This window comes from Chrysochloris asiatica, unplaced genomic scaffold (assembly GCF_000296735.1).
Source record: "Chrysochloris asiatica unplaced genomic scaffold, ChrAsi1.0 scaffold00033, whole genome shotgun sequence".
Taxonomy (NCBI): Eukaryota; Metazoa; Chordata; class Mammalia; order Afrosoricida; family Chrysochloridae; genus Chrysochloris; species Chrysochloris asiatica.
The window spans coordinates 14,429,258-14,441,272 of NW_006408551.1; the positions used below are offsets into that span (position 1 = coordinate 14,429,258).

Sequence of the window (12,015 nt, forward strand, 5' to 3'; positions counted from 1 at the left end):
GCCAAATGAAGGTTGGAGGTTTGCATATGTCCAGAGGTGCTTTGGAAGAAAGACTTGGCAGTCTGCTTCCCAAAATTCAGCCATTGAAAACCGATGCTGTTCGGTTCTACTCCGGCCCATCAGGGGTTGCCATGAGTCAGAATTGACTTGGCAGTAGTAGATTGATTGTGGGATGTGACAAAGAAGGTATCAATGGTGACTCCAAGTAGAAGAAAGAGAATGTTTTTAAGATAGGGAAGTGGCGACTTGCTTCTACTGCTTCCAGGGGTCCAATCAGGTAAGGTGTGGAAGTGTCTAATGGCATTAGGGACTCAGAAGTTTGTGGCCTTAGTGACAGCCATTCTGGAGGAAGATGGGATGTGTAGACTAGCTGGAGTGAGCTGAGGTGTGTTACAAGAGAGAAAGGAAACCCCATCCTCAAGTATATAAATATTTGAGAGACTATTAAGTCTTAGTTAAGAGTAAAAACAAGACAAAACAAACATGGATCACCCGGGTGAGGGAAATGATCAATATGACACTATGATGAAATCCAAATTCTGCTTCCTCATGGTGACTTTATAGGGTACAGAGAACAAAGGAGTCTCCTTCCACAACTGCAGCTGGTGGCAGCAGTGAGTCATGTACACATGCCAGGCCTAGGGAAGCAGGGAGGGAACTGTTGTAAAATAGTTACGCCTGTAGATGATCTCTGAGGCTCTCAAGGTATGATGTCACAACCAGGTGACCCCTGCAGACATTAGAGCTTCTGTGAGGGAGTTTCTGTTCTCCCTGTGCTGGCTGGGGGAGGTGACCCAAAGCCCACTTTCAAATACACTTGGGTAGTTTGGCCTTCAAAGGTGCATGAGTTACTCAAGGAAAATTGGCATCTCAACACAAACTTGGGAACTAAGCCTGGCTGGAGTCATTCACAAGTGCAAAAACCCATCAGATTTTTAACTCTCAAGCAGGTGGGAGTAGAAGAGGCACTGGATAGCTGGTAACAGGCTCACGTAAACCGCTTCTGAGGCAACGGGCTATGAGTAGAGGGAGTTCTGACTCTGATTTAAGTACCTGGTCATTTTTGTGTGTGTGTTCTCTCATAGTGGGAAGCCTTCAGCCTCCCAGAACTACAGAATTTCTTACGCATTTTGGACAAGGAAGAAGACGAGCAGCTTCAGAACCTGAAGAAGCGCTACACAGCCTACAGGCACAAGCTTGAAGCAGCTCTCAGTGAGGTGTGGAAACCTGATTAAAGCAGTGATGCTCAGCCACTCGGGAACAGTGCGGGCTCAACCCACGTACAAAACAGCAACAAGTGTCTCTTTTCCTCGGGCGGTTTTCTTGCCCTGTGATGCGAGGGTCTCCCCGCTTTTATAATCTCCAGATTTAGTTCTCACATAACATCCTTCACCTTCAGCAGCCTGTGTAAGGGACCCTGCAAGCTTGTTCTGTTACTTTCAGCACTGCAATGTTACCTCTCGCCAAGCTGTGAATCTGGAGGGTTCTTCAGGCAGCGGTCTAGAATGCTTCCTAGCATGAACTCTAGATCATCTTATTTTTGTCTTTTTAGCTATTTTAATTATATGGTGATGTTGTTAATGATGATGATGTTAAGCTTAAGGATGTGCAAATGATTTCTTAAAAAGCTTAACAAGGAATCTGAATACTTGTTTTATGTTGAAACTACCTGTCTTTTTTTTTTAAATGTCAAAGGAAACTATCCCTGTGAATTGAAAGGCACAGGAAGCCAGGAACAATATGGAGTTTGTGAAGGGTTTTTAGGCATCTGACCTAGAAAGGACAAAGAGCAAGTTTGGTAGAAGGCATGAGTCGGAGGTAGAGAGCTCTGAGGGCTGGGGAAGATGGTTTGGATAATATTTAGTTTGTGGTAGAGGAAGGTTTGAGGTATTTGTAAACTAGTTAAAGAATATTCGGTTTTGAGATGTTAAGCCCATTTTCGGATTATTTGATTCCTGGTGGGTAAATGTGGGATGGTCATAATCAAGAAGGTATGAGTAAAGCAAAGGAGGGGGCCGTGAACTCCAGAGCTGACAGAGAAGGACAAACGGGCACCGCCCGAGACTGATCTCCTGCAATGGAAGGTATAGTTGGTGTGGCTTCTCTGGGCAGTTGGGGTGGTTTCTGAGGCTGCAGCTTTCCCAGGGTGATTCTCATGGCTAGAAGGGGACTTGAGGGAGGCAGTTGTCGTTCCTTGGACTGTCAGCTAGGAGGTTTATCAGGTTGCAGACTCTACATAGGGCCTATGTAGCAGTTGCTCCTTTCTTCCTCCCTCTAATCTCCCCTCCTCTTCCTTCTAGTCTTCCTTTTCCTTTTTCTATTTCTCCCCATTCCCTTCTCTCTTTTTTCCTTCCTTTATTTCTCCCTTTCTTTTTATAAATCAAACATTATGTGTACAATAGGAATATTGATTAAAAACCCAATCCATTTCCAAATCCTCAGTTGAAAAGGACAACTCGACCGTGAGTAGGAGGTAGCAAGAAAGTATGTGTACCCAACTGACCACACAATAGAGTTTTATTTTGAACGGAAATATTTATTTTAGCAAAAGTGCATGGTCCTACCAACCAAAGAAATGCTTGTGCAATAATAAAAGCCTTTCTTAAATCAGGTTAAAAAAAAAAATCTCATTTTTATGCAGTGGTTATCTGAGAACAATGGGAAAGTTGTGTTGTTACACAGAGGCCTGGCCATCTATTCTGAGTCTAGGTATTTTGTGTTTATGAATTCTCAAGGAATTGTTAACACTTTGGTGACACCTAATGGATTCTTTTTGAAATTCCAAGGTGCTTCAGTACCTTGCCTCTGAAGTGAACTGTGCCTTTTTCTGCATATCTGTCCCTCTGGGTGACTGTTGAGACTCTTCAAAGAATGCCCATCTTGCTGGAGACAGATTTGAGTGTCGGCTCTTCTGTGCCACAAAATGACTGAGACAATCATATCTTCCTAAGCTTCTAAGGAAACTTTAAAGACAAAAAAAAAAAAAGTAGATCTAGCTATAAAATATATATGGCACATCTTGTTTAATTTTGCATGTAACTTTTTAATGCATTGATGAGGTTTTAGTGACATGTCCTCAAACACCGTTACCTTTATTGTTCAGGGAATGCTTTCATGACTTTTAATCCTGGTTTTACTGTTCAAGCTAAGACTTGAGTTTGAGTATTCTGTTATCAACCACCTGGTGTTTTTTAATTACCTATCACAGCTCAAATGTAAGCTTATATGTTGGGAAGCATTTCTTTCTCAGATTAAGACACTGTTAGAAACCTAAAGTCATAGCAGATGGGGATCTGTGAATTTTTTTCGTTTTGTTTTTACTTGAAGTAGATTGTCTTCATAGGCACCACCCGCATCTGTGTTATCCAGAACCTCGCTCAGTGTCATGTGCACTACAAGTTGTGATTTGGAAAGTTTACTGTATTAAAATCCTGTCAGTCCACAGATCTTCACAAGATTAGTGTTCTCTCCCAAACACTGGTTATTATCACAGCATTTTTTTTTTAATGTTTAAAAGAAGAATTGGAGCATGGAGGCCAAAGAGAAAATGTTGAACCATCATCATTTTGTTAATTCTCATGTTAAACTATGTAAGCTTTGCTGGAACACTGTTTTCAATATATATGGTACAGGAAATGTTAAATGAAGGGGTAGTACTGCAGGGCAGCATTTTAAATTACAGAAGTAAAATTATAATATTTATAATTTTTGAGGAGTTTAATTTTATTTTTATAGGGAAGATTTTTTTCCCCCCTAAAATGGTTTCTGGAATGGCAAATCATTTTCATTAAAAACTTCAGTTGCTACTTGGTACTTGTGTGTTTTTATTTATGATAATGTTTTGGAGAAAATGAGGTCATGGGAATGGGGATGAACTTCCTTTGCAGGTACGTACACCGGACTCCATGACCAAAACATGATTTTTTTTTTCTAGGTTTGGGTGGGGCAGATTTGTTCCTACATGTCATTTTTCCCTGTGCCTTTTTTTAACTATGAGGAAGAAAAACCCTAGCTGAGTGTATATACAGATAACACATTACAATTTTATCTAAAATATTTGTTTTGATTGTGAAATTTTCATTCAAAAGTTTGCAGGGGCTTCAAAAAATGCGATGAAAAGATAACAGAATTTTTTCACAGACTTTTGAAGCCCTCTCATATGTTGTAGTTAAGTGCCCTTGAGTAGGTTCCAATTCATAGAAAGTCTGTATAGGTAGAGGTTCCAAGGAGAGGTTGGTGGGGTTGAACCGCCAGCCCTCTGGTTCACTGTCCAGTGTTAGTAGGGTTTTCAAGGAAATGTTTTTTTGGAAGCAGGTTTCCAGGCCTGTTTTTGGAGGCACCACCACTGGGTAGGTTTGAATAGCCAACCTTTTGTTCTGCCCAGGGACACAAAAGACTAAAGAATGACTATGAAGTCAAGTCCCCTGTGAATGAGGCAGGGAGAAGAGAGGTCTCAAAAATCAGAATTAAATGTGCACTAAAACCTTGAAGAATGTTGAGGCCTGTGCTCCCTACTCACTTGAGTAATGGTGAAAATGTGTAGGACAAGCTCAGGTCCATTAAGGAAGACCACCCATAAAACTACATTTTTTGACTTCCTTGTAAGATGTTTTATAAGGAGCTCTGGTAGCGTAGCGGATACGAATCGGGCTGCGAACCGCAAGGTCAGCAGTTCGAAACTACCAGCTGTTCTGCGGAAGAAAGGTGAGGCTTTCTGCTCCCGTAAAGATTTACAGCCTCGGAAACTCCGTACAGGGTTGCTATGAGTCGAAACCGACTCCACAACTACAACAACAAGATGTTTTATAGGCTGGACTGGTTTACCCAGTGCCCTAGGCATAACTTTAATGGACTACCTCTGCTGGGGCAGAGAAGACCACGTGCCCCTGGAAGCATTTTGAATTGGAGCCCTGAAGAACTACACATGCTTGACATCCCAGAAGTTTTGTCTCCCCTTGTCAGAGACTGTTGAAATGGAATCCATCTTGGAAGAAATGCTGCACAGGAACGCAATCAGCATGGCCCTTCTGAAGAGGGCCACTTCCTGGAAATCGCTGCCTATCCCTGTGAATAAAGGATTCCTTTTCCCACCTAAAACCTTTTAAACCCCAGCAAGGTGGAGTCCTGGGGTGGCACTGTGGACTAATGTCTCACACTGCAAAGTCAGTTTGAACTGTAAGGTTGGTGGTTCAAGTTCACCAGCTTCTCCTTGAAAACCCTATGGAGGGTCGCTATGGGTTGGAATTGACTCGATGGCATTTAACAACAAAGTCTATGTTCTAGGAGACGAGTTAGTGTTGCCCTCATCTCCTCTGGCCAGATGTTTTCCTCTCAATAAATCTTTAAATCTTTTAGTTGTGTGAAACTCTGTCTACCCTCATCATTCTTGGTCAGCAAAGGACCCTCCATTGAAGGGTTGGGTGCCCCTGCACCCCGATAACAACACCACTACTAAAATAGAATTTTGTCAGTTCCTTGGAAATCTCTTTACTCTCCTACCACTGTTCTTGCCCTGAGGCCTCCTACCTTCCTAACAGACCACTTCCAACATAAATATTTGTATTTTTTGGTCCATGTAACCGACTAGTATGGGGTGGGGTGTGTTTGGTGAACATTACTGGCAACTGGGAAGATTTACCTTAGACTGAGGTACTCCTGTTTGTACCTCTACTTTCTCATCATTTTAGCTTCCACACCTGCTGTATGTAGCATTTTTTACTACTAGACTGCCCCCTAGAGAGCACCAATTGGTAAGGGAACACATTTCAAATACAGTAATTTATATTGACTATATAGATACCATTATTTTCTTCAAAATATACAAAAGAATCAGGAGTTCAGTCTGATGAGATTATTACCCGAGGTGCAGGATGAGTTTTCTGAAATTTTGACCCAGTAAAGGGAGGTAACTTCCTGCACTAGGCTGCTTTTCAGTTTGTTACCGATTGACAACTCTTGTGTAAATAAATGTGTTGCAAAGTCAGTTCTCAAGAATTTTGTACTATATTTGTGACATTGTCAGATGAACCTAAGTTTTTATTTTTGAAATATGGGCAAAAGTCTCTATTCTGCAATAGCAAGTGTATACACGCTTATCTACTATCGCATGTGAGATTTTAATTTACGACAATAGTAAAAAATATCTGACTGTTCTGCACGTTAACAACCTTCCTCTGGTGTGTTGTTATGTGCCGTGGAGTCGGTTCCAACTCATAGCGACCCTGTACAGGATTTCTGAGGCTGTAAATCTTTACGGGAGCAGAAAGCCTCATCTTTCTCCCACGGAACAGCTGGTAGTTTCGAACTGCTGACTTTGCGGTTCACAGCCCTATTCGTAACCACTACGAGGGGAAAGTAATGCTGGATATGACCATTAAGGTAATGTGTCAACTTGGCAGGATCACACTTCTCTGGTTTTTAGTCATCCTCCATTTTTTGCCTAACAGCAATTTTTGCACCATCTGGTCTTTGGTACCTAACCATGTAGGTAAGTGAGGAGTGGGTATATAATGCTAAGAAACCCTGCTGGTACAAACAGTTAAGCACTTTACTACTAAATGAAAGGCTGGTGGTTCTAATTCATGCAGTGGCTGTGAAGAAAGACTTGGTGATCTGCTTCCATTAAGAGTATACCTAAGAAAACCCTATGGGGTAGTTCTCTGTCAGATCACATGCACTGTCAGATTACTCAGCAAGCAAGGTAAGCATGGGTTTACTTATCTGTAGCGGATGTGATGTGAAAACCGTGAAACTGTTCACTACAGATTTGTAAGAAAACACAACTAAGCACCTAATTACCTTGCTTATTGGGTAGACCATCTGTGGTCACATGGGGTCGCTATGATTTAGAACTGACAGCACTTAACAACATACATGGTGCTTAGCAGGGGCCAGGCGCCGTTCTAAAAAAAGTAATATGTATTGGTGAATTTTTTCTCCCCCATCGGGTAGAAATAGGAGCCCTGGTGGTGTGGTGGGTTCCACACTGGGTGGGTTGATAACCATCAGCAGTTTGAATCCACCAGCCGCTCTGTGGGAGAAAGAAGGCTTTCTGTTTCTGTAAAGATTTACAGCCTCAGAAACCTACCCGAGTCACTATGAGCCAGAATCAATTTGATGACAGTGGGTTTGTTTTTTTGGTGTGGGGGTAGGTAGTCCTGGTGTAGCACTGAGGGATAATCACTGGGCTACTAACTACAAAGTTGGTGGTTCAAACTCACCATCTGCTCCTTGGAAACCCTATTCAGAGTTATGAGTCAGAACTGACTCGAGGACACTTAACAACAACATTGTTATTATATCCCCATTCTACAGATGGGGAAGCAGACATGTTGACATTTGACAACTTGCCCAAGGCCAGGCTGTGTGACTGGCAGAAGTTGGGTCCAGACAGTGTGCTGCCCGCTTTCTCCAAGGTCTTGTCTTGTAAACTCAAATCAGGTTTTTCAGATGAATTGGCAATTGCCTCTGATGGCTCTGTAGGATAAAGCACCAGTCCGCAAGGTCAGTTTGAACCACAAGGTTGGCAGCTCAAACTCACCAGATGCTCCTTGGAACCCTATACAAGGTCGCTATAAGTTGGAATTGACTCAGCAGCACTTAACAACAGTTTGCCTCTGGTGGACAGGTCATCTGAAAACAGGTCTGTTCGGGCACAGTTGGGAATTGTAGGAAATACGAGGATAGTCTTAACGCTGTAGTGTTTTATCCTTTATTATTTTTGTTGTGCGTTTATCTTTCCATTTAGTTGACTATATTAAGTTACATCGTGGACAACACTGGTAGCGTAGTGGTTACAAATCGGGCTGCGAACCTTAAGGTCAGCGGTTCGAAACTACCAGCTGCTCCACGGGAAAAAGATGAGGCTTTCTACTCCCGTAAAGATTTACACCCTCGGAAACCCTGTACAGGGTCACTATGGGTCGGAACCGACTCGATGGCACATAACAACAACAACAACAAGACAACACTTAACGTGTGTTTTCATTAAGAAGAGCCTGAGTGCCGTCCCAGTGTTCTCACCATCTCTGCAGAGACAAGTCCCTGGAGCAGCCAGGAGATAACTACTTCAGACACAAGTCAGTTCTGTAGGAGCCGCCATCTTTCACTCCATCAAGGACCATCCTCTTCAAAGGGACTGAGTATTCAAAGTCTGAGGTTTGCCACATATCAGCTGTGACTCCCACTCAAAAAAGCTTTGTCAGGTTAAGAAGAGGGAGTTTTGAAAAAAGAGCATTCATGTTAAATGTTACTAATTTCACCTGTAGTTCTTTTTTGGTTTTGCTTTGTTGTGGCAAGTAGATTTTTGTTGTTGTTGTTTTCTTGGCAAGTGTCATCTTACTAATTCTATGAGGTGAGAATGTCAGTGTTGGTGTACAGGGCAGACCCTTTTGGTCTTAAATAGTGGCTTCCCAAAGACACATGTTCTCACTCTGAGGCAGAACTTAAGTAGTATTCACCAATCCAACATCAGAACTTTTACATCTTTACACACAAACACCTAAACACCAGGAGATTGTAAACTTCAGAAGAACGTGGGGTTTACCTGGGTATGGGAGGAAGTGTTTTGAACCAGGATAGTTAATTTTTTATCTCTTAAGCAAGGAGTCTTAATTATAGTGCACTTTGGACTTTAAAGGCATGTATCTGGTTGTGTTTGCTTGACACATGCACTCTTTCCTCAGTTGAAAAATGATGGACATGTGGGACTAATTAAGCTCTATGTGCTTCCTTTTTCTGGAGTGGAGTTTGGGGGGCCTACTGTTCTTGTGAGCTTTCCAATTTACAGGTGCAATAAAACGTACTTCAATTCTAGGAATTCTGGAGCAGCAAACTTTAGTCTCTTGCCAAAACTTGGAATCTTTATATTACTTCTATTGCAGGCCATGGAAGCAACAGCTTAATTTCAAAACCTCTTAATTCATGGTTGTTGTTGTTGTTGTGAAGTGTCATTGAGTTGGTTCTGACCCTTAGCAACTCTGTATAGGGTTTCCAAGAAGCAACTGATGAGCTTGAACCACCAACCTTGCAGTTCAAACGGCTTTGTAGTCTGGCACATTAACCCACAGTGCCACACCAGGACTCCATTATTCATGGTAGAACTGTAAATAGTGTGTTCCGGTTCTTTTCAAAATGACGAGCATATTATGTGTGTGTGCCCTCAAGGAAAACTTTCAAAATCAATAATTTTAAAGTAAGACTGGGCATGTCATCTGATCTTTCTATCAATAAAAGATGATGCTTGCTGCAAATATAAAGGTCACCATAGAAATGAAGGCATTTCGGCTATAGCTCTCAGCACTAATCAAAAGGAAACTGGAGTGATTTTGTTAATATCAGATAAACTAGATTTCAAAGCAAAGAGAATTGCCAGGAATAAAGAAGGTCATTTCATAAAAATAATGGGGTTAATTCATCAAGAGGACTGAATAACTCAAAACATTAATGTATCCAGTAACTGCATTTCAAATACATGAAGTGTATTCTTTCACCATCGTATTCAATCTGCATGCTGAACAAATAATTCGAGAAGCTGAGTTATATGAAGATGAACATGGCATCAAGATTGGAGAAGATTATCTTCAAGAACAGATTTGACACATTAAACACTAAAGACCGAAGACCAGAAGCATTATGGGATGACATCAAAAACACAATACAGAAAGAAAACAAAAGGTCATTATAAAGACAGGAAAGAAAGAAAATACCAAAATGGATGTAAGAAGAGACTGAAACTTGATCTCCAGGCCAGAGATGTTAATACAAATGAATGAAATGAGGGAGTAAAAGAGCTGAAGAGAAAATTTCAAAGGGCAGCTTGAGAAGACAAAATCACGTATTAAAATGAAATGTGCAGAGACCTGGAGATAGAAACCAAAATGGAAGAACACACTCAGCATTTCTCACACTAGAAGAACTGAAAAAAATTAAAGCCTCAACTTGGAATACTGAAGAATTCTATGGACAAAATACTGAATGATGCAGAAGGCATAAAAAGAAGATGAAAGGTATACAGAGTCACTGTACCAAAAAGAAATGGTCAATGTTCAACCATTGGAAGAGATAGCATATGATCAAGAGTCAGTGGTCCTGAAGGAAGAAGTCCAAGCTGCACTAAGGGCATTGGTGAAAAACAAGGCTCCAGGAATTGATGGAATACAAAGAGAAATCTTTCACCAAACTGATGCAGCACAGGAGGCACTCACTCATCTATGCCATGAAATTTGGAAGACAGTTACCTGGCCAACTGATTGGAAGAGATCCATATTTGTGCCCATTCCAAAGAGAGGTGACCCAGTGGAATGTGGAAATTATCAAGCAATATCAGTATCACATGCAAGAAAAATTTTACTTAAAATACTTAAAAAAATGATTGCAGCAGTACATCAACGGGGAACTGCCATAAATTCAAACCAGATGCAGAAGCAGACACAGAATGAGGGATATCATTGTTGATATCAGATGAATCTTGGCTGAAGCAGAGAATACCAGAAAGATGTTTACTTGTGCTTTATAGACTATGCAAATATTTATGACTGTGTGGATCATCAAAAGTTATGGATAACATTGTAAAGAATGCGTATTCCAAAATACTTAACTGTGCTCAGGATGAACCTGTACGTAGATCAAGAGGCAGTCATTCAAACAGAATAAGGGGATACTGAATGGTTTCAAGTCAGGAAAGGTATGTGCCAGTATTCTTTCACCGTACTTAATCACTTTGTATGCTGAGCAAATAATTTGAGAAGCTGGATTATATGAATAAGAACGTGGCATCAGGATCGGAGGAAGACTCATTAACAACATGCAATATGCAAATGATACAACCTTGCTTGCTGGTAGCAAAGAGGAATGAATTAAAAGACTTACTGATGAACAAAGACCACCGTTTCAGGATGAATTGCATCTCAATATAAATAAAACAAAAATCCTCACAACTAGGCCAATAAATAACATCCTGATGAATGGAGAAAAGATTGAAAGACTTCATTTTGCTTGGATCCACAGTCAACACTCATGGAAGCAGAAGTCAAGAAATCAAATGACGTGTATTTGTATTGTATTAGGCAAATCTGCTGCACAAGACCGCTTTAAAAGTGTTCAAGAGCAAAGATACCAGTTTGAGGACTAAGGTGTGCCTAACCAAGTCATGAAATTTTAATAGCCTCATATGCATATGAAAGTTGGACAATGAATAAGGAAGACCTTAGAGGAACTGACTGCCAGAAAAACAAACAGATCTGTGTTGGAAGAAGTAACCAGAATGCTCTTTAGAAGTCAGATTGCAAGACTGTTATACCTCAGACATGTTATCAGGAAAGGCCAGTCCCTGAAGGACATCATACTTGATAAAGTGTTGTTGTTGTTATTAAGTACCGTGGAGTCGGTTCCGACTTATAGTGACCCTGCACAGGGTTTCCGAGGCTGTACATCTTTACGGGAGCAGAAAGCCTCATCTTTCTTCCACGAAACTGCTTGTAGTTTTGTACTGCTGACCTTGAGGTTGGCAGCTTGACTTGTAACCACTACGCTACCAGAGCCCCTTTGATAAAGTGTAGGGTCAGCAAAAGAGAGGAAGACCCCCCCAACGAGATGGAATGGCACAGTAGCATCAGCAATGGGCTCAAGCATAAAAGTTGTGAGGATGGTCCAGGACAAGACAGTGTTTCGTTTTGTTGTGCACAGGGTTGCTATGAGTTGCTGCCAACTCAATAGCCCTAACAGCAATATTTTTCAGTTTTAATATTTTTCACCATACTTATTCAATTTATATGCTGAGCAAATAATCTGAGAAGCTAGGTTCTATGAAGAAAAACGTGGCATCAGGATTGAAAGAAGACTCATTAACAACCTGCGATATGCAGATGATACAACCTTGCTTGCTGAACGTGAAGAGGACTTAAAATACTTACTGATGAAGATCTAAGAGCACAGCCTTCGGTATGGATTGCATCTCAATGTCAAGAAAACAAAAATCCTTACCACTGGACCAATAAACAACATTCTTATCAATGG

At 41.1% G+C, this 12,015-nt stretch overlaps 1 protein-coding gene across 1 annotated transcript in view; it reads left to right on the forward strand.

Annotated features, from left to right (window-relative positions):
- The window catches only part of RASSF3 (Ras association (RalGDS/AF-6) domain family member 3), a 91,502-nt gene extending 89,992 nt beyond the window's left edge, over positions 1–1,510 (forward strand). Inside the window, exon 5 of the mRNA XM_006859519.1 lies at positions 1,086–1,510. Coding sequence (XP_006859581.1) covers positions 1,086–1,235 — 150 coding nt within the window. The 3' untranslated portion in view covers positions 1,236–1,510. The remainder of the gene's footprint in view (positions 1–1,085) is intronic.
- Positions 1,511–12,015: the final 10,505 nt, after the last annotated feature.